General features: G+C 39.7%; 1 protein-coding gene across 1 annotated transcript in view; it reads right to left on the reverse strand.

Moving 5' to 3' along the window:
• lekr1 (leucine, glutamate and lysine rich 1) overlaps positions 1 to 21,603 on the reverse strand; it is a 156,180-nt gene that overhangs the window by 25,373 nt on the left and 109,204 nt on the right. Inside the window, exons 8-9 of the mRNA XM_022679792.2 lie at positions 20,015 to 20,092; positions 11,612 to 11,815 (exon numbers count right to left, since the gene is read on the reverse strand). Coding sequence (XP_022535513.2) covers positions 11,612 to 11,815; positions 20,015 to 20,092 — 282 coding nt within the window. The remainder of the gene's footprint in view (positions 1 to 11,611; positions 11,816 to 20,014; positions 20,093 to 21,603) is intronic.

The raw sequence follows: 21,603 nt of genomic DNA on the forward strand, positions 1-21,603 counted from the left end.
GTGCAATGTGCAGTTAATGAGGATTGGCCACCAGGCTGCTCCAATTTAGCCACGAAACCTAAACACACTAAAATGACAGGTGTTCATTGTCCAGCCTCTGTATATGTGCAAACATTTTTGGACACCCCTTATGATGATTGCATTCAGCTACTTTAAGTTGCACTCATTCCTGACACAGATGTGCAAATGCACACTCACTGCAGAAAAGCAATTCCAATAGAATAGAATATGACTTTCTGGTGTTTAAAACCTCTCAGAATCGAACATGGTGGTTGGAAGAGGTGAGTTGAAGATAAGAATTGAAGATGAGGTGAGATGGCCCAAAAGGGTCTTCTCTGGACAGTAGAGACAGTTACCCAAACAAAAGTAGGACAAACTTTTTTAATACCCTTAATTTTAGAAAATAATAATAATTGAGCAGGTGTCCCAATACTTTTACCCACATGTTGTAGACAGTTATTCAATAATGCCGAACTGTGTGTGTGTCATGCATCAATGTGAACAATAACTTGTGGACTTTATTAGGGCTAAAGGTGTGTGCTACTCAGAATTGCCATTCCACCTTAAAATGTGCATTTGCTCCAGAAGAGTCAAAATACCACTACTGCTAAAATTAAGGTGGAACAGGAAACTCTCAAAAGAAGGTGGTGAATAATTAGACAGATTTAGTCTCATAAAACGTCTAATATAAAACAACAGTGAGCCAGGCCCGATGAAGATGCTGCACTGCTTTAACATTTAACATTGTTTTGTTTAGAGTCATTTATTATTATTAGATATTTGGAAAGTTTACTGTACTATCCTGTACACTTTTAAAAAAGGGCAAGTGTGCGGTCAGATCACGCTGATTGGATGTTAACGCTGAGTGTAAACAGGGCCTAATTGTGCTGAGAATGAGTTCACTCACATGTCCAGAAAACAGGCAGTCTGGCCTCGTTAGAGGAGAATGTCTGTAGGCAGCAGCGTCTAATTAGCAAAGAGCCACAGATTAACGTCATTAACGAGAGACAGACAAGCTGCTCTGACTGACAGATATATCATTAGACACCCTGTCAGAGAGAGAGACAGAGAGAGAATGAGAGAGAGTCTGTAACACATTTAGAGAGAGAATGACCAAGAGAAAGTGAGAGAGAGAGAGAGAGAGAGAGAGAGAGAGAGAGAGAGAAAGAAAGAGAGAGTTAGAGGCAGAGGTAGAGGCAGTGTCATTCGAGAGAGAGATACAGTTAGATATAGACAGAGGTAAAGGCAGTGACTCATGTAGAGAGAGAGGTTGGCCTTGTGTTACATTGAGAGAGGGGAAAAGGCAGTGTCATTCAAAAGAGAGATAGAGTTAGATATAGACAGAGGTAGAGCATGTGTCCCATTGAGACAGAGAGAGAGAGAGAGAGGCAGACTGAGAGAATTAGAAAAAGATGTAGATGCTCTTACACATTTTTAGACAGATAGAGAGAGACACACACACATTTCAAAGCAGTGGTTAAGGCGGAGAGTGAGAGATAGAGACATAGGCCATAATACATTCAGAGAAGCTAAAGGTGAGCCAGGCAGAATGAGGGAATAAGTGTGTGTGAACCATGTTACCAGAGACAGAACTCAAGCACACACACACACACACACACACACAAACACACTCTTTCTCAGGCGCAGACTGAATGACCTCAGGTTCCCTTCAGATTACTGGAACAGACTCACATACAAAGATGGAGAGCAGAGTGGAGAGGCTGAAGTATTTGGATTTTTTGAGATTGGGACATGGGACTATTTTTAATATTTTGTCCCATGACTTTTGTCACATCTCATGTAAGCTAAAGAACACTGCACTGATCTGTAGGATATGAATGCATGAAGTTACACTTATATAGTGCCTGTCTAGAAACCCAAGAACATATTTAAAAATTATGTTTTTTTTAAATGCAGCCATTTATACTCAGTACTCATCAAAACATGCTTGTGAGAACCGGCAACCACTCTCAACTGGAATCCATATCTGGGCATACAGTCATGCACACGTACATTAGAGTATCTTATTTTTCTGGGCAATTTAGACTACGCAATTTACCTGATCTCCATGTTTTTGGACTGTGGGAGGAAAACAGAGCAGCCCGGAAGATACCCACACAGACCCAGGTGAGAATATGAAAACTCCACCTATATAGGGACTTGAACCCAAGACCCCAGTGCTGGGAGGCAAACGTTCTAACCAAACCCCTGCACTGAATGGGGAGTTGCTTGTCTGTTTTAATGGACAATTGATATGAGTATGCTCTCCCATTACTTTTGGCATGTTAGTGTTGTTTGGATGAATAAATGTACTATGTCCTCAAAGTCATTGATAAGGTTTTTAGAACACTATGCAGTTTGACAAATTGTTGGGGCATGTCTTGCTGGAGCAACTGTGACCAAGACAGCGAGCCTTTGTTATGCATCAAGAGCCACGGTATCCAGGGTAATGTCAGCATCCCACCAAGAAGGACCAACCACATCCAACAGGACTAACTGTGGACGCAAGAGGAAGCTGTCTGAAAGGGATGTTTGGGTGCTAACCCGGATTATATCCAAAAAACATAAAACCACGGCTTTCATTGTCCAACCCCTGTAGTTTACATCATTCACACTTTCAGTACCAGCTGGTTCTTTGCACATTGCAGTGACCAGCCCCCCTTTAGACTGGGAGAAACCCAGCACCATGTTCTCACCAGCAACAAGACAGGGTAAGTCAGGGTTAAGAGCAGCTTAGTCTCTGATCTGCATTTGTGGTGATCATCTCAATGTCAAGACCTTGGGTTTTAGCCATCTAAGGCATCTAAAAAACACACACACACACAGTCACACGTGTGAATGATGAGACTAATTTGGCTGGCCTCCTCTTAGCCCAAGGGAGTCATCTAATCCAGGCCTGGTCAATGTAAGTGGAAAAAGGGTATTAATCCATTTCCGTGCTGCACATGATGGACCTGCAGGAGCCCTGTCAGCACGCAGGGCCAACAGCCAAACTGGGAGAGATTAGGGACAGAGTCCCAGTGTGAGCGCACCTGCTGGAAGAGCCTGACGTGACCTGAGATTCCCTCACACACTCTCAAGCTCAACCTCCCGTACAAATAAACTGACATGCTACATGTCTATAACCAGGAACTAATATTGTGTCTCATGACCTTTCTCATTGTTGAAGTGAGTAGGATCACCATGGCTAGACCCAAAAGGCTCTCACACAAAGAGGGCCTTCAGAGAAAGATAAATTGAAAGCTGAATTATTTGGGCACAGTAACAAAAGACATGTTTGCTAGAAATGAATCACAGCATTTGAGCACAACAGCCCATACTTAAAAACTTTGGAACAGAGCTGGGTTCAGCAATGGGTGTGTTCAGGAAAGTAGTTGAAGGCATTCATTCCCTAGGAAGGATGTCCACATGCCACACTCAGACATCGTGTCATTTAATTCTAATTGACATTGAAATATTGTTTTTATTATTCTTTGAAAGTAAACAAGTAAACACTCCCTGATTGAGACCGATGAGATGCTTCAGAGAATCAAGGCTACAAACACCCATTTGTCATGCTAAATTTAATGCGTGGCACGTCCCTGTTTCTCTTATTAATGCTCGTTTGATGAACAGTGACATCACTCTCATCTCTAAAACAAAGGATCACTTTTTTGAGCTCACCCTCTCTACCTCCCCCTCCATCTCTGTCTTGAGCTCGGTTAGCAGGTGTGTGTTGGGTTGCTGGGTTGCGTAGTGTGTGTACGAGAGAAGGGTCTGTGTATGGTCTGTGTGACCCCCTCCATAAGCATGTGAGTCCAGACAGCGAGCCGCCGTTCACCACTGTCACGTTCTGCGCTGCCCTCACTCTCCTGCTCTGTCTCTCCGCACTGCAGAAATGTCAACAGCTCCATTGTGAGCGGGCCGAGCGGATGAAAGAGGCCGTTTGTCCTCGCCACTCTCTCGTTACACGCGGGTGATAACAGCCGCGCAGCCGAGGGAGCAGGCGTGCGTGTCAAAAAGGGGGCACCGAGCGTCCACCCCAGGGGTCAGACAGGGTCACGTGAGGATGCCGGGGCCGGCTGAGCCTGCGTTCTGTTCCAGTAAACAGACAGACACACGAGTTTTCACATCATGAGAACATCTTCAGAGGTTATTAGTTAGGGCTGGGCAATATGGTCACATATCACACATCATCTTATTTTACTGTCCTTATTATTAGCTTCACTGAGCAAATAGGAGCACTTTGTATTCTACAATTATATGAAAAAAATGATGCATAAAATTTACATTCAAAAAGATTTGCAACTTTCTGCATTTGCTTTTTTAAAATAAATTTAATTTCAGATAAATTTAAGTAACTTCAACTCGGTTTCAAGAGTTAAACGTTACATCCTTTTTTTTATTAAATTTTACTGAATTTATTTTTGCGGAATCAATCCTTTCTTTTAGTATCCTTTACTTAATTTCTGCGTACAATATTACCTAATTACAATTACTTCATTTATACAATATTACACAAATAATTTATGAAACATAATATATAATAATTCCTGAAATTCAAATATTTTTAGTTAAAACACACATAAATGAAGTAATTGTAATTAGGTACAGTCATGAAAAAGTTTGGGCACCCCTATTAATCTTAATCATTTTTTGTTCTAAATATTTGGGTGTTTGCAACAGCCATTTCAGTTTGATATATCTAATAACTGATGGATTGAAATGAGGTTCAAAAGTGCAAAAGTATGGGCACCCTTATCATTGTATTGATTTGAATACTCTTAACTACTTTTTACTGACTTACTGAAGCACAAAATTGGTTTGGTAACCTCATTGAGCTTTGAACTTCATAGCCAGGTGTATCCAATCATGAGAAAAGGTATTTAAGGGACTTGCAGCATCCTTCACCAACTTGCAGGCGGTTTAGTGTCTTCAAGACAGTCCAGGGTTGGTCATGACCAGAGGCAAGGCTTTTATTTGGAATGATTCCTCTCAACATCCACTGGGCTGCTTAGGCTATTCCACTGATTGAGCCATTCAGTGACCCTGGCATTGGCTGCTGTGCTTATCACCAGTGCGACTGTGGCTTCCAATAAGCTTGAAAAGACGTTATTTAATGACTAGTGATTTTTGCCCTGTGGATTTAAGGGGGACAGGTGGTACTGGATAGTTTTAGTGCACCCAGTCACTATCCTGCAAGTCTTATTTAGGATTAGGTTGATTCTGTGGGCATGGCAGGATCTTCTCCACACTGGGCAGGTGTGCTCAGCAGTAGAAGAACACAGGGCTAATGCTGTTGTTCACAGCGTGCTTGTGTAGGCTCAGCACTTGGAGCTTGTTAGTTGCCATAGTAAGCTACTTCTGGTGGAGAACCTGGCTTTGTCTTCTTGCCAACAAGAATCAGGTCTTCCTAGATGCAACGACTATGCTTATTTGACTAAGTTGTCGTTATTTTCAGTGTAATTCAGAGCCTAAATCTAAAGTTTAAAAGCTGAGAGAAAAGCCTGAGGCTTCTTAACACCTGCAGAACATGCAGCTGCAGATTACTGGAATAACTGTCTGTATTAACAGACTTTAGCTGATCTCCCCATTTAGCAGATCAAGATTAAGCTTTCTGCATTGTGATCCATTGTCTTCAGTACACAAGCATGTTTAATTAGATTATCAACTGATCATCTGTGTTCTAATAGATATGGACTGGAATATTCTGGAATCATCATTCTACTGAACATTAAAGGCAGAAATGATACAATTAACTTCCATTAAATTGATTTTCTTTGTTCATCAACAAACAGCATTCAATCTACATTATGTTACATACCTTGTGTCAGACTTGCTGTAAATGTTGGATGATACACTGTAAGATCTGTGGGATCAACTATACTAAAAAATGTGACAAATCAAGGTGGTTTTGATTTTGAATTATGCAATGGGCTTCAGTACAAAAAAAGCAGCTGTTTTTGCCATTTAACTCCTTTACTCCCTTGGCTGAAATGCTAAAAGTTAATACTAGGCCTACCAAAGAAGTGGAAAAGGCATATTTTATTATATTTATTTGTCCTTGTCCTTGATATAGTTTATCTTTATCTTTTATGTCATAAACTAGCAAATAAAAATAAAGCATGTCATTTTTTTGTTTGTTTCACAAGCCCTCTTCATAAATGGAACTTTAGCAAGTTTCATTCTGATAAAAATAATAGGGGTGTATATAAGACTTGTTTATGCATTTACACAAATAATGTAAAACATTTAATCAATGCATTCTACAGGACTTTTAAAATCAATAGTCTCATGTGCCTAAAAGTACTGAGACATCTGTACAGTTTATAAAATCAAATCTACTAAAATGAGTCCTACTTTTCCTACTTATGTTAGAATAACTAACTATAACTATATTCTACTAGCTTTCTACTAGATTGGAGCACTGCTGTGAGGATTGCATCTTGAAAAAGCTCATTTTTAAGTAACCAAAAGCAACATTTTAATGTTGATGTGAGGCTAAAACAGAAAAAAATACACTGTTTTTAAAAATATGTCTAGAGAGACATTTTCTAACAGCTTCTAGCTATTTTCTGCTCAAAGTGTGATTTGCGCTTACAGTATAGGAGTTAAAGTGAATTACCCTCTTCAACTGTAGGGGAAACCCAGGAGCAAATAAATACATATAATACAACTCCTTGCATACTGCTGCTTTAACCCCTTAGCAATCCAATGCTTATTACATACTATGGTGTTTTATTTAGTAATTACAGGCTTTCTGTGTCAACTGATTCATGCAATTCTACGATTATAGAGGTGTATAATGACATTTTAATGAGCAGTTAAGGGGTTAACAGGCAGAAACCCAAAATGTAATTGGCTAGATTAGATGTGGCTGGGTTAAACACTGCCTGCACTTGTATAAAAACAACGATAACAGAAAAGTCGGGCGGAGAGTGTGTTCAGGTGGGACAAAAGCAGAGGGGCAGGGCAGAGGTGATTAGAGGCACAAAGAAGGCTGATGCAGCAGGCAAACAGCTGGGAATACACAAATTTACACACACACACACACACACACTGATACACACAGAGAGCACACCCTGTTACCACCAGGTGATGATAAACAGGTAAACCTCAGGAGACTCGGGCAGAGCACGTATACAGGGCAGATCAGACAGCAGCTGGGACGCAACAAAACCACACAACCACACACACACACACATACAGTGGAGACGGAGTAGTGTAAAGCGAGGGTGTGAGGAGCCTGAGAATGTAACAGTCAGCGAGAAACATCACTTTATTCCTACTGTAGATTCACAGGTGTGTAAAAGTGCACGGGCAAGGTCAACGACACAGAGAGACCAGACAGACAACAAACAACAGCTGGGAAACGACAAAAGAGCACACACACAGACATACACACACACACACAGGTACACAGGTGGGAATCGCTGCAATTAAAGCCTAATAAAGGACAGGGCAGACTGGAATTGCAATAGAGCTAACCTGGAAAACAGGTGGAGGAGGAGAATAGACTAAGAAACAGAAAGCAGGTTCTGGAAGAGCTGTGAGAACTGGCACAATGCACCACTACACACACACACAAACACACACACACACACACACAATGACTATGGCCTGACTTGACCCCATTGAAAAAAATTTACATAAAGGGTGAGAGAAAGAAAAAGAGAGCACTGAGAACTGCATTTTACACCTGAAACTAGGGCTGGGCCACATTGTAAAAAAAAATTATCTCTAAATTCTACAAATATATGAAGAATCCTCAATTAATTATTTTAGTTTTTACATAACAACAGCAGACAGCACCATTTAAATTGATGTGTAAGCTACTGTGTCCTTTATATAAATTTAATTTTAAATGTATTTGTTGTTTTTTACAAATACTAAGCAGCCCTCTTCAACCTTACACTTTTATATTAAACAAGGTGTAAATATAACCTCATTGTATTTCAGTTAAGAAAAAGTGTAAAATATGAAAATCACCAAAACATAAAAGAGTTCTTCTACTGAGATTCCCTCTGGCAGCTTTTACAATCAAATTAAAACTGTAATTTGAATAACTTTCCAGCCGTACCTGAAACACTTAAAAGGACCACATGTCATGTCAAGACAGGAGGAACTAGTATGTGTCACATGAATTTCTGCACCAGGAGTGGAGTGTGTAAGACTGCTGGAGGAGAACATGCCATGATGCATGAAAACTGTGATTAAAAACCAGGGTTATTCCATTGAATATTGATTTCTGAACTCTTTAAACTTTATGAATATGAACTTGTTTTCTTTGCATTATTTAAACCTCTAAATTTGTTTTTTCTTATTTCAGCCATTTCTCTCATTTATTTTTCGCAAATAAATGCTCTAATGACAATATTTTTATTTACAATTTGGGAGAAATGTCCATAGCTTATAGAATAAAACAAACAAAGCTCATTTTACTTAAACATATACCTACAAATAGCAAAATCAGAGAAACTGATTCAGAAACTGAAGTGGTCTTTTAATTTTTTTTCCAGAGCTGTATGTTTAACAATGGCTTATGGCATATGGCTAGAATCATCTGTGTGAACAAAGAAGCGACGCTGGTAGAAATCACATCCACATTTAATACTGGAGAGCCCACACACATATCCCACAGGTCAGTGCTGATTTCTTTAGTGTCTGCTGGAAATGGCAAAGGTCACGGGGCATGATACTAGTATGGATTACATGACTTTTTTTTATGTTAGTCAATGAAGAAACGAGTGTACACCATATACCAGAGATACATACAATGAATAATTAAATACATGACAATGCGATGCAGGTACATCCGATAACAGAATGTGTGAAGAAACAAATTGTGTAAAATTGCAAAATCGGTGAGCTTCCCAGAATGTTTGTTCATGGAGGCCAACCGCCCCCGCAACAGACCCGATAGAACGAGTAAGGAGTCTGTAATCGAGGCAGACTGATGAGCTGTTAGTGACAGGTGAGCAGGCCCTGACTGGTGTTACAGACACAACAAAGCCAGACGAACATACTCAGACGAACCTGCAGACATTATCGTTAAAGTCTACTGACTGCTCGCTTACGAAATTGCAGCCTACTAAAACTGTCTGTCTGTCTGTCTGTCTGGAGGATGCTTGATGTGAACAACCTGAGCTGTGTTTAATGTTCTGCGGTGGGAGCTCCGTGCCCACGTCTGTGCTGAATGCTATGGTTTAATGGTTGTTGTTATGGGGCTGTTTGTTTGCAGGTCTCTGAGGAGTGGGTGCTTTAGCAAGGAGTCTTGCTCCAGCGGTCGTGCTGTTCTGTGGAGATGTGGGCCGTGGACCGAGGGAGCGCAAAGAATCACAGATCAGGCCAAGACAAGCCCCGTAAACACAGAGACAGAGATCATTACTTCAGCAGACACCTAAAAAAATGTGTTTCTGTCTAATGTGTCATGAGTGTAAGTATTGGGACACCTGTTCATTCATTGCTTCTTTTCAGCTCATCCATGTTTCTTCCATAATCAAGAGCATTAACCCTAGAATGCTAACGCTGGGTGATTTTCACGCATACAATATTTTCATGTGTTTTTTATTGTGTTGGTGGTGCTGTATGAGTTGCATGGGACTTTGGGTAGCTTCAGGGCGCTCACTGATGTTATTAATGTCATGGTTGATTCCCTCCTCCCATCTATGTTTTTTTCAAGAGGAATGCGTTCAGATGATTTTTATCTGACATTAGTGATGGAGAGTAACATATTTTATGGGTGTAATTTACCGATTTTAGTGTTTGTGTGTTTAAATTAGGCGCTCACATGTCTCAGTAATGGGTGGACCAAAGACCAAGCTCCCAGCAGTATTCTTTTATATTAGGACATTACCTTATTTCCAAAATTTCATCCATGGTACACTGTAAGCTCAAATAAGTTAAATTTACTTAAAAACAATTGAGGAAACCCGTTTCCTTAAAAAAGTTAAGTAATAGGTAATGAAAACTTAAGTTAGCATAACTTAGAACATCAAGTTATTACAACTAAAGGCAAAGTTTACTTAACTTTTTTAAGACAGTCAAATTTGCTCAATTTTTTTAAATAATGGGGAATGAAAACTTGAGTTAGCATAAATTAAAACACCAAGTTATTACAACTAAAGGGGAACTTGATTTATTTATAAGGTAGCCCAGGGGAAATCACTACACACTGATGTTGAGTGTTTGTCAGAAACTGTTGGACACACCCAGTATGCAAATAGATTGTGACAGAAGCCAATGGAAAAGAATCTGTTAATGGCAACAGACTAACAGACGTCTATTATAAGTTGGTTCAATTCAAAGATCTCAGTTTGAATGTATAATATGTGCCCACAAAAGTTCAACTAACTCAAAATAGTTGAGTATTGTTAAGAAATCTCCAATTTTATGTAAAACAGAGTTCAAACAACATATTGGGTTTACAGTGTACCTTTTTTATTTGATGTGATGTATGTTGTAAAATTAAAGAAGGGTTCCAAAACTAGTCATACAGTGCAAACTCAAGGTTAGTGATGTTGTTACTAATTTTAACGTCAGTTTTCTAGGGTTAAAAACAAGTTTGACCCCCAACTACGCCTTTTGACATCAACATTTTCTATGTTTCTGTAAAGGATTTGGTTTTGGAATACTGCTTTCAAGAACTGATTCATGATTTAACAAAGTGCTGGATGGAGCTCCATCACTCTGGAGAACTGCACAACTCAGTGATAGGGCCTCTACCATTCTAGCCGACTCCAAGCATTGGGCATGGTGACCTTAGGGTAATTAGTAGCTGCTACAGAGCATTCATTTTTATTGACAGTGTCTGTCTATGGACTGTCTACATACCAAACTGTTTTCAAAGGTTCTTAATGCTCGAAATGCCACTTTAAAAAAAATCTTATAGTGTGGGTATGTGATGATCAAATGATGATTAAGGACCATGGATGCTTGGACACGGAGGTGTACAGATTCATAATGGCATCCTAGGGCACATTTACTCACATTTCTTAGTTTACAGAAGCTTAATTTGCAATAAATCTGGCAACTGGAGAAACATTTGCTGTGTGTGGGCGAGCATTATCCTGCTGAAAACTGTCATTAGAGGCAACACATGTGGCTACCAGATCACTAAACTGCTAACTGTTAGTGTCCCTTGTATAACTACTAGGGCTAATAGACTGTCGTATGCAATGGCAAACCAGATCATCCCACCAGTAGCTGGGGCAGTGTGTCACTCTATAGCAAAGGCAGGATTGAAGTGCTCAATATCAGGTCTCCATACTCAAACCCACCCATATTGGATCCAAAAGAGTCCATAGATTCACTGCTAAAGACAATATTGTTCCAGTAAAATGAATTTAAGTGCATTGTAGGTAGGAGGTATGACTAGCAGCCCTCAATCTCTCACCAAGAGGTACACTACCTAAAAGTAGTACCTGAGAGCCTTTTTAAAGAGAAGCAGTGGAACATGTCAGTGCCCCCTTGTGGCTAGACCCATTGTCTAATCAGACCCACCTGTAATCCTTTACATAACTGCCTGAGACATAACTGCAAGCAGATCTGGGGATCCCCCAGCAATCTGTGGTACGTTATTTATTTTGTCAAGTGTTCAAGTGTTTGTGTGAGACTGTGTGTATGAACATACCTCCCCTGCTGCAGAGTGGCGGAGTGTGCATGTGCGAGTTGCAGGGCAGCTCTAAGCTCCTCCCCCTCGCCCTCTGCTCTCTCCAGCTGCCGGGTCGCCTCCTCCTCCTTCTGTTGCCACACCAACAGCTGCTGTTGCAAAGACTCGCATCTCTGTTTGCATGAAGACCAGCTCGCCTCCTTTTCCTTCAGGTCCAGGGACAGCCTGTAGGAGGGTGTGAACACACACGTATGACAATTAGTACACACTCATGCTACACTGTACACATCCAAACCAGACTGTACACACTCACAGGTGCATCAAAGGGGATGCATAAGCAGATACACTACATGCCTAAATATTTGTGGACACCTCTGGATCCATTTATCTAATTCAGTGTACACAACGCAAAGGTGTAAATGCACACAGAAGCACAGCTTGTCAAATACCTGTAGAGAAGTTCCACCAATAGAAGAGGACTGTAGTGAACTGTAAAAAGGATCATGGAGCAGCAGTGTATAAATAATGATCATGAAGTGTGTGATGGTAAAGAGCTTGGGGAACCGTGCCCAGCTAAGCTCCACTGGACCGATTAGCACAACTGGGCAATAAAAGCAAGAAATCTCGGCCTTTACAAGAGAAGAGAGTGGCTGAGGCAAAGACCGTCTGAACAGAGACACTATCGTTATTTTTAAGAGACTAAAGCCCCAGTTTAGCAATTTTTATGTTCTTTTGAGTTGTTGGTGGGGGATTTTGCCACATTTAAGGTACAGTTAAGTTCACTCAAAGCCTGTCTGTCTCTCTCTCTCTATTGCTTCCTGATTATCGTGCCATAGTGCCCACAGCCCTATCCCCAGGGGTATGCTACACTGGTGGAGAATGCGGACTCTACAATGGAGCACAGTGCAGGGTTTCCTCCTGGAGCCTAGTAGGGGTGTGCCATATTGTATGGTATGCAATAATATCGCCAAAATTTTTCAATATCGTGAATAATATTATACCCTAAAACATTGTGCCATATCACCCACCCCTAATTATCACATCAGGCTGACAGATTATCTCTGTCCAGTATCATCTTTTTTTTTTTACTATTTTACTACTGGATATACTGAGATATTTGGAGTGCATTATTAATAGTACTATGGCATTCTGGATCATTGACTTCTGTCATAAATCTGAATTTTTTTTTTTAAATCTCAGTTAAGTTAAGGGTGTGCCATATCATATCGTATGCAATAAGAAAATGTAATATTCATTTTGGTGCAGTAGTGTATTCTTGAAATCCTTTTTTTAATTCAGTATTTCATCATATCGGCAAGAGTATCGTTATCGTGAAAATACCATGAAATTGTGATATTATTTCAGGGCCATATCGCCCACCCCTAGAGCCTAGTCATCATGAAGATTGCTAGAGCCCCAGTCACACAACACATCGAGGATAACAGAAAACCTGGAGTGGATCCATCAGCTGCAGCAGCAGGCCGAACCAGATCGCCAGCAGTGGCCGTGGATCCCCTCCCAGAATTGAACTGATGTGTGGTGCCATCAACCAAAGCACTGCAAGGTGGAATACAAGCTCACCGGCCCAAATTTCTGCTGTTGCATCCATCCTGACAAGAAACACGAGCTGCTCTACGACCTACATGGCAACAATGGCGGAGAGGTCTCCATTAGGGTCTCTGAAGATGGACTCCCCATTGCTACCCTCTACACACATTAGATGCAGGGTTCCCTGTCATGTAACATAGTCCTGGCCAGCCCCAAAGCTCTACTTGACAGCATCAGCCAAAGGACGAGAATGGCTCACCAGGATCTGGGGGTTGATGCTTTGGACAGCTTTGGACAGATTGGACTTTCCCAAAGATGCAGCACTTGTGGTCACATGTAAGGACAGCCCAGTCTTCCTAGTGACCAAGGGCTGAGTGGAGGCCAGGCTGAGAGCACAGAGCCTCCACAGGCCATTAGCCAGCAAGGAGTGTAACCATGGTCTCGATGGCCACACAGTATCCCTGGTTGTGGTGAAAAGTGACACAGATTTTTCTGTCCAGCTTCGTTGGATGCACCAATGGCCATCTGCCCACCAGGTGTGAATGAGTGGGCCCATCCCATTGTTCTTTAGGCAGTAGGGTCTCAGGGTCAAGCAGAAACACATCTACTACATTCAATGCAGTTGACGTGCATATCCTGCAGGTCAGTGTGACATGGCTATCATAGCTTTTATGGCTTTCACATGTCATTTGACAGGAAACACTGTGGTATGTTAGTTTATATTCACTCTGTAACGCTGCCCTAAACTGGCTGTGCCCCACCCTGTGTCTGATTACTGCTCTAATCTGTGTCTAGTTATACTGTGTGTAAGTTTCTAAGTGTGTATATAGAGTGTGTGTATATATACCCTGCTGTTCTCATTGTTTCTCCGTCAAGTCTTGTATACTCGTTAGCTGCAATCCTGCACTTTGTTTTGTTCTCCAGTGCAGCTTGTCAAGATTTCCTCATGTTTTCTCGGGTTCTGCTCTACAATTATGGATAAACCTGTCATTTAGCTGTCCGTCTGTATTTTGACCCTTGATGAGGATTTGCTTCTGTTTCCAATCAGTGTGCTATGACTCTGGAAAAGCCTAAAAACAGAAAGAAGCCTCAGTGCAAACACTCTATACTATATAGATAGAAGTATTGGGACACTTGATTATTTATTGTTTCTTCCTAAATCAAGGCAGTTTATAGTTAAAGGAGAACTCCGGTGTAAAATGGACTTTTGGTGTTTCGCCAGGAGGCAGGTTATGCAGAATCTATGTATATATATATGTCTATGTCATTATCAGTACCGTGATGACGGTGCACGGAGCTGAAGCTAGCATTATGGGATGGAAAAGGTGTTTTTTAATAAGCTTCTTGTGCACTTTTTAAGTTATTAATGCCTCATTTTAAATGTCAGGGCTCTCTGGATTCTAGTAAGGAGGTGTGGAGCTACTTTGAGCCTGGATAACGGTGAAAAAAGCGATTTATTGGGGGAAATTATGCCCTGTTTGGACAAACTGTTAAAATGTTTGGATCTTGATGTGCTATATTAATAAAAAGGTAAGTACTTTTTATCATGTTTTACTACAACAAAAGTACATTTTACATCAGAGTTCTCCTTTAGTAGAGTAGAGTAAATAGTTTTTGTCTATATTGTCTAGGGATGGTTCTACTAGATTTGGAAGCATTGCTATTAGCATTTGATTGCATTCAGTTTCAAAACTGTTAGGATGGTCAACTGATAATAATTAACACCACTCATCCCCAAACTCCCAACTCATCCCAAAAAAAAGTATAAATTGTCCTTGATGCCTTTTGGTCTGAAGCACAAGGAAGAGCTGGAATACTGATTCATCTGATCACAAAACATGTTTCTACTGTGTGATGGTTCATCCCAGATGCATCCAAAACAAAAAGTTGATGACACTTCTGGCCATGGTTAAAATACTGTAAGGTTTCTAAGGCTTCTGAAGCTATTGTTGAATGCCAATTAGCCTTTGCATTGCATTTTACATAGTAAAAATCCTCCTTAACTGTGTTTGAGAGCTAAATAAAGCATCAATTTCTGATCTCGCAAAAGCCAATGCAGACCTGGATGAGTTTTGAGATTAAAAGATACTTTCGGCCTTTATTTACAGAGATTTGTTTGGTGACTGAATTCCAGTGTTAGCAACATTAGCCAAGACTCTCCCATTGTAAACAAAAGAAGCACATGTCAGTTAACACACACGTCTTAGCTGATGGACTACATCTGGGTTCAGCGATCAATCAAGTTCATTTGATTTTTCGCCAAAACTACTTCTTTAGGTTCATGTATAGATTCAACACACCTATGCGCAGAAGCTATAAGCTACTGGCCTGATATTTATGGACATGTTGTGTAGAGCAGCGGCTCTGGTTGTAATAATACAGTAATAATGCTGGTACTTTCTGTCTCCAGGTCGTTGTTGAGTTTGATAGGAGCTTGTGGTGGGGCTAATGAGAATGTGCAAATGTCATGGATAAACAGTTCGGTGAACGGAGCGCCGGCCGCATCTGGAATTCACAAACAAGCACTGAAAACGGTAAAGCTTCACACATGTTCGATATAAAATCTCCCATCCAGAATGAAAGTAAGCTGGGTAAGACACATTCGCGCACACACACACACATATCTATACACCCAAAAACACATGGGATGTGCGTGGGTTGAAGGGAACACTTAGATGGGGGAGGGCCCTCTGAATGGAAAGATGAAGGAGTCTAACGTGTCAGAGTGTTGGGAGAGGTGGCGGTGGGTCAGATTTAAAACAGATTAGACGGGTGGGCGTCGTCAGGATAAATCATTTGTGTCTGTGATGGGCTGAACTGCTTCAGAGGGTCCCCCGCTGAGGAGTGCTGAAAATTAAAATGGGCTTTTGGAATGAGTAATGTTATTTAAAGTGCGGGTATGAAAGAGCCAGTAAGTGTGTGTGTGTGTGTGTGTGTGTGTGTGTGTGTGTGTGTGTGTTGGTGTGTGTGTGTGTAACCTGAAGCTGGGTGAAAGTGAAGTTCTTCCATCTGCCACCGCTCTGGCTCACACGCAGCTGGAGCTCAAACACACCACAGAGTTTAATATCTCTACAATATATATCAGATCAGTGCAGACAGAGAGAGAGAGAGAGAGAGAGAGAGGGAGAGAGGGAGAGAAAGAGAGAAACAGGGCAGTGGGGAGCAATACATAAGATAAATGTAAGACTAATAAGAGAAGTACTAAATTAGACAAGGTGAGAAAAGAGAGCTGGAAAGAAATGATGGGTAGAAAATGAAAGAGAAGGAACAAAGAGAATGAATGAGAAGAGAGTGAGTAAGAAAGAAGATAATATTGTAAAAGAAAGGCATAACAATAAAAATCAAAGAGACAGAGTAAAAAAGGGCAATAGAAAAAAATAGATAAAGAGGAAGAAAAAAGAGAGAGAAAAAAAAGAAAAATAAAAGAGAAGAAAGAGACAGATACAGAGAAAAAGGTGGAAGAGACAGAAAGAAAGAGAAGCCTCTGACTGCAAGGTAAAGGGGTGAAAGACGAGAGGGGGCAACAAAAGAAGGACATAAGATAAAAAGAGAGAGAAGAGGGAGAAAAAATAGAGACTGATACAGAGAAACACAGAAAAAGGAAAACAAGCAGACAAATAAGGGGAGAGAAAGTGAGAGAGATTGTGTGACAGACAGGAGAGACAGACCAAAAAGGGAGAGAGAGACACAGAGAAAGACATAAAATGAAAGAGAGGGAACAAAGAGAATGAATGAGAAGAGTGAGTGAGTGAGTAAGTGAGAGAGAAGAGAAGATAATAATGTAATGAAAGACATGGAGAAATAAAAATCAAAGAGATAAAAAAGGGGGAAAGGAAAAAGAGAGAAAGAAGAAAATTAAAGGCAGAAGAAAGAGACAGATTTCGAGAAAAAGGTGGAAGAGAGAGAGAAAGAGAAAGAGAAGTCGCTGACTACAAGTTAAAGGAGAGAAGGATGAGAGCAGGAAACATAAGAAGGACACAGATAAAGAAAGAGAGAGAAGAGGGAGAAAAAAGAGAGATGAATGAAAGAGAAAATGAGACAAGAGAGAAAGAGAGATAATACATAGGATAAATGTAAGACAGATAGAAAAGGAGAAAAGAGGACAAGAGATAGAAAGAGACTGATACAGAGAAACACATAAAAAGGAAGACAGGCAGACAAATAAAGGGGAGAAAACATGAGAGAGAAATAAGGACTGTGTGACAAACATGAGGAGAGAGACCAAAAAGAAGGGAGAGAGAGACAGACAGACAGAAAATGAGAGACTGAGGGAACAAAGAGAATGATTGAGAAGAGAGTGAGTAAGAGAAGATAGTAATGCAAAAGACAGACATAGAGACAGAGAGAAAGAAAAAGAAAAAGAGAGAAAGAGAAAAAAGATTAATTAAAGGCAGAAGAAAAAGAGACTGATACAGAGAAAAAAGGTAGAAGAGACAAAAAGAAAGAGAAGTCTCTGACTGCAAGGTAAAGCGGAGAAGGACATAAAGGGCAAGTTAAGAACATGAGAGAGAAAGAGAGACTAAAAAAAGAGGGAGAAAGAAATGAAAAAAAAAAATCATATATATGTAAATACTGAATATTGGAATTAATTGAAAAGAAGGGAGAAAGGAAAAGAGAGAGGGACTGAGAGAGAGAGAGGGTGAGAGGATGGGAAGGAGTGAAAGAGACAATGTGAGAAAAGAGAGATGGAAAGAGACACAACAAAGAGAGAGAATGATTGCAGAATTAGAAAGAGAGAGAGACACAGGGAAGGACAGATAATAAAGAGTGAGATAATAAAGAGAAATAAAAAGAAATAGACAGATGCAGATACAAAAAAAGAGGAGGAGAATACTTGCAGAGGAGTGTGTGTGTGTGTGTGTGTGTGTGTGTTTATGTGTGTGTCTTGCTTTATCAGGCTGTCATCTGCAGCCTCCCTCTTTTCTAGCTCATTTCCTCTCGTTCCTCCGGTTCTGTTCTTTCTCTCGATGGGGTTTCTTCATTAACCATAGGCAAGGTTTTGAACAGAGCTGATGAAAAGGTCTGCATCATTTCCTCATCAACGCTCTCTATTACATCACCAGTCAGTAAACAATCACATGACTGTGATGATGATGTAATACGTCGCACTAATGAGGAGCTGATTCCTCCCATTCCAACCCATTCAGCTCAGCTAGTTTTAACTGGAGCTTCTCCACTTCTGCACTCTCTCTTCCGTCACTGCCACTCTCACACACTTCTCTAAAGTCTGATGTGCAGTATCCACTGGGAAGACTCAGACACACACACACACACACACAGCTGGCAGCATCTCAAAGCCTCAGCAGGAATGTGCCTCACTTCACGCAGAAGTGCTTACAGATCAAACCCACTGTCTATATATGTCTCTATGACACACACACACACTTACAAACAGTCATACACCCTTAGGAACAATAATGCAGCACACTATAAAGAATGAAAACACCACACACACTCACACACTCATCCTCAAGGACAAAAACAGTACACACACACACAACAAAAGACACTGAAAGACTGCAAGACTTTACTGCAAGATTTACTTGATTCAAAATATGGACAAAAGTATTGGGACCCCTCTCGAAAATGTTCGCAACCCATTTTAGTTTTTTTTTTTTTTTCAGAAAATGCAATATTTTTTTCCCATGTTTTTTTTGTAATTACACATGTTATTATACACGTTTATTTTCTTTGTGTGTATTGAAATAACACAAAAAAAAAATCAGAAGAAAAAAAAGGCAAATTTGACATAATTAAAAATAAATAAATAAATGCAAAAACGTGATGGATCAAATTATTGGCACCTTTTTTAAAAAAAAAGTGTTTGTAAATAACTTTTAGCATGTGCTGCTCCTTTAAACTTACCTGTGGCAAGTAACAGGTTTGGGCAATATAAAAAAAAAATCACACCTGAAACCAGACACGGTTGACTCATTTCTTACAATGTGCACACAAGCATAGAGCAAAAAAAAATAGGAGAAGAGAACTGTCTGAAGACTTGAGAACATTGATGAAATGTTGCACCTTGGGTTAATCCGTATGACAGAAAAGCAGCTTCACTCAGGATCCAAAGAAACTCAAGCTGCCCTGCAGGCTCAGGGTGCATCAGCCTCATTGCACACAACCCATCAACATTTGAATGAAATGAAACCCTATGTCAGGAGACCCAGGATGACCCCACTGATGACATTCTAGACAGTGTTTTTGAAACAAAGCACAATGTTATCTAAATCCCACTTAAAATTGCAGCTGACTTCAGTTATTTTTCCAAAGGGTGTGCAATTAAATATTAGATTTAAGGTGCCAATAATTTTGTCTGGCCCATTTTTGGAGTTTTGCATGAAGTTATATCATGTTTGGCTTTTTTTCCTTTTGCTTTTTGTGCTGTTCCATTACACAGGAAATAAACATGTGTATTACAAAACATGTAATTGTAATTATCTTCTGGGAGAAACAAAGCTGATAAGGTGCATAAGGTCAATCAAAAGCAGTGTGAAAGACTAGTGGACAGCATGACAAGACGCATGAAAACTAAAAATCAGGAACATTCCACCAAATACTGATTTCTGTAATCTTAAAAATAGCATTTGTTGTCTCTAAATTAATATGAACTTGTTTTCTATGCATTACTTAAAGTCTGCAAGCATGGAATTTCTGCAAATACATTTTTTTATTTGGAATTTGGAAGAAACATTTTAGTACTTTATCAAATAAATACTTACTTTACTTAAAACATATACATAGTAAATTGAAATAGTGAAATCGGTCTTTTTTAAGCTGGTCTATTATATTTTTCTGAACTTGTATAGGATGATAAAGGGAATAAAGGGAATATGATGAATCCAGTAAATGTAATGCAGTTCTAGTTCTTTTTACCTTATTATGGTGGCACTCTGTTCTTCAATCTGCTGCTGCTTCTTAAAGCTTTCCTCCTCTTCTTCCTTCTGTCTGCTCCTAGAATAAAACAAAAAGGCAGGCTGTAATTTTATATTCAATATTAGATCACTGGAAGAAGTTGAGAAGTTCATACTGAACTTTACTGAACCAGAAGTTCATATCACTACAATGTTCAGAGCAGAAATTATGAATTTTTAGTTTATGAAAGCATTTTTGTAGAAGGAATACACTTTTTATCTTGCAAATTGTTGAAATAAAAATGGACAGAATGGACATTAAATGGAAATATACTAGTAATAACTATAGACTATTGTTTTTTACACACACACACACACACACACACACACACACACACACACACACACACACACACACACACACACACACACACACACACACACACACACAGCATCTCTAAATCCTCTTTCGTGCATTGTGACTGGCTGGCTAATGGAGTGACCTTCCTGCCACACGCAATCAGGATCTAGGCTAAGCTTTTCGTGTCTGGGCCCCGTCTGAGCAGCCAGGGGCCGCCAGGGGTCCCCCGTGTTGTTAAGAACTCTCTCCCCTGCCAGCAAAACCTCTTGGCACCTGTGATTAACATTTCAACCCCTAACATCTGAAAACAAACAAAAAAAAAAAAATTATTTCACTATGAATGTGTTGCTTCAATGCTGTTCTGCTATTTAATGGTATTTGATCACATTATTCTTATTTATTTCATATTAACTTAGTGAGCTATTAGTATTCAAATATTTTTTTAATAATTGAACACAATTTGCTTTGTGTGTATAACTGGAATTTATCGACTATTTTGTTTAGTTTATTTCAGTTAATCACATTATTATTTTGTAGCCAATCACAATTATTTACAAAAAAATGTGTAAATAATCACAATTGATCACACTTTTGTGCGTATTATCTTGATTACTCTTTTTGTTCATCTCTGTGTGTAGTCAATCACAATTATTCATAACATTTTTGTCAATAACCAACATAAATCACACAATTTTAACGTAGTTCATCCTAATTAACCACACTATTTTGTGTGGATAACTGAAACTATTTAAATTATTTTGTATAAGTCATCTTGATTAATCTAATTCTTTGTGTGTAGCTAATTGTAATTATTAACAAAATGTGTAGTTCATATCAATTTATTTGTTGGTAGTCAGCCACAATTATTTGCACTATTTTGTGCAGTTCATTTTGAATTTTCACATTATATTTTTATAGTATCCTTAAGACACCATTACCAGACATTATTGAGCAGCCAGCAGCACTGAGGAGAGTTCTCAGACGGTAAATAAAAGAGTTTAGTTAGTTAGTTAGAGTCTGCAGTGTGGAGCTACGCTACATTAGAGCATCAAACATGCCATAATATATGACACTAAATCAAACTATAACTCAAAATGCCCTGTTTTACTCCTGGGAGAACCAAAAGCATTTCTTAGTTTTTAATCCAGCACTGAACAGCACGCTCAGAACTGAGTACAAACAGGCTCAGATCAAGATCATATTGGAATTGGTTGATACTCAGCATTATCAGACTCAGATTGGATCAGAAG

Source organism: Astyanax mexicanus, chromosome 9, assembly GCF_023375975.1.
Source record: "Astyanax mexicanus isolate ESR-SI-001 chromosome 9, AstMex3_surface, whole genome shotgun sequence".
Lineage (NCBI taxonomy): Eukaryota > Metazoa > Chordata > Actinopteri > Characiformes > Acestrorhamphidae > Astyanax > Astyanax mexicanus.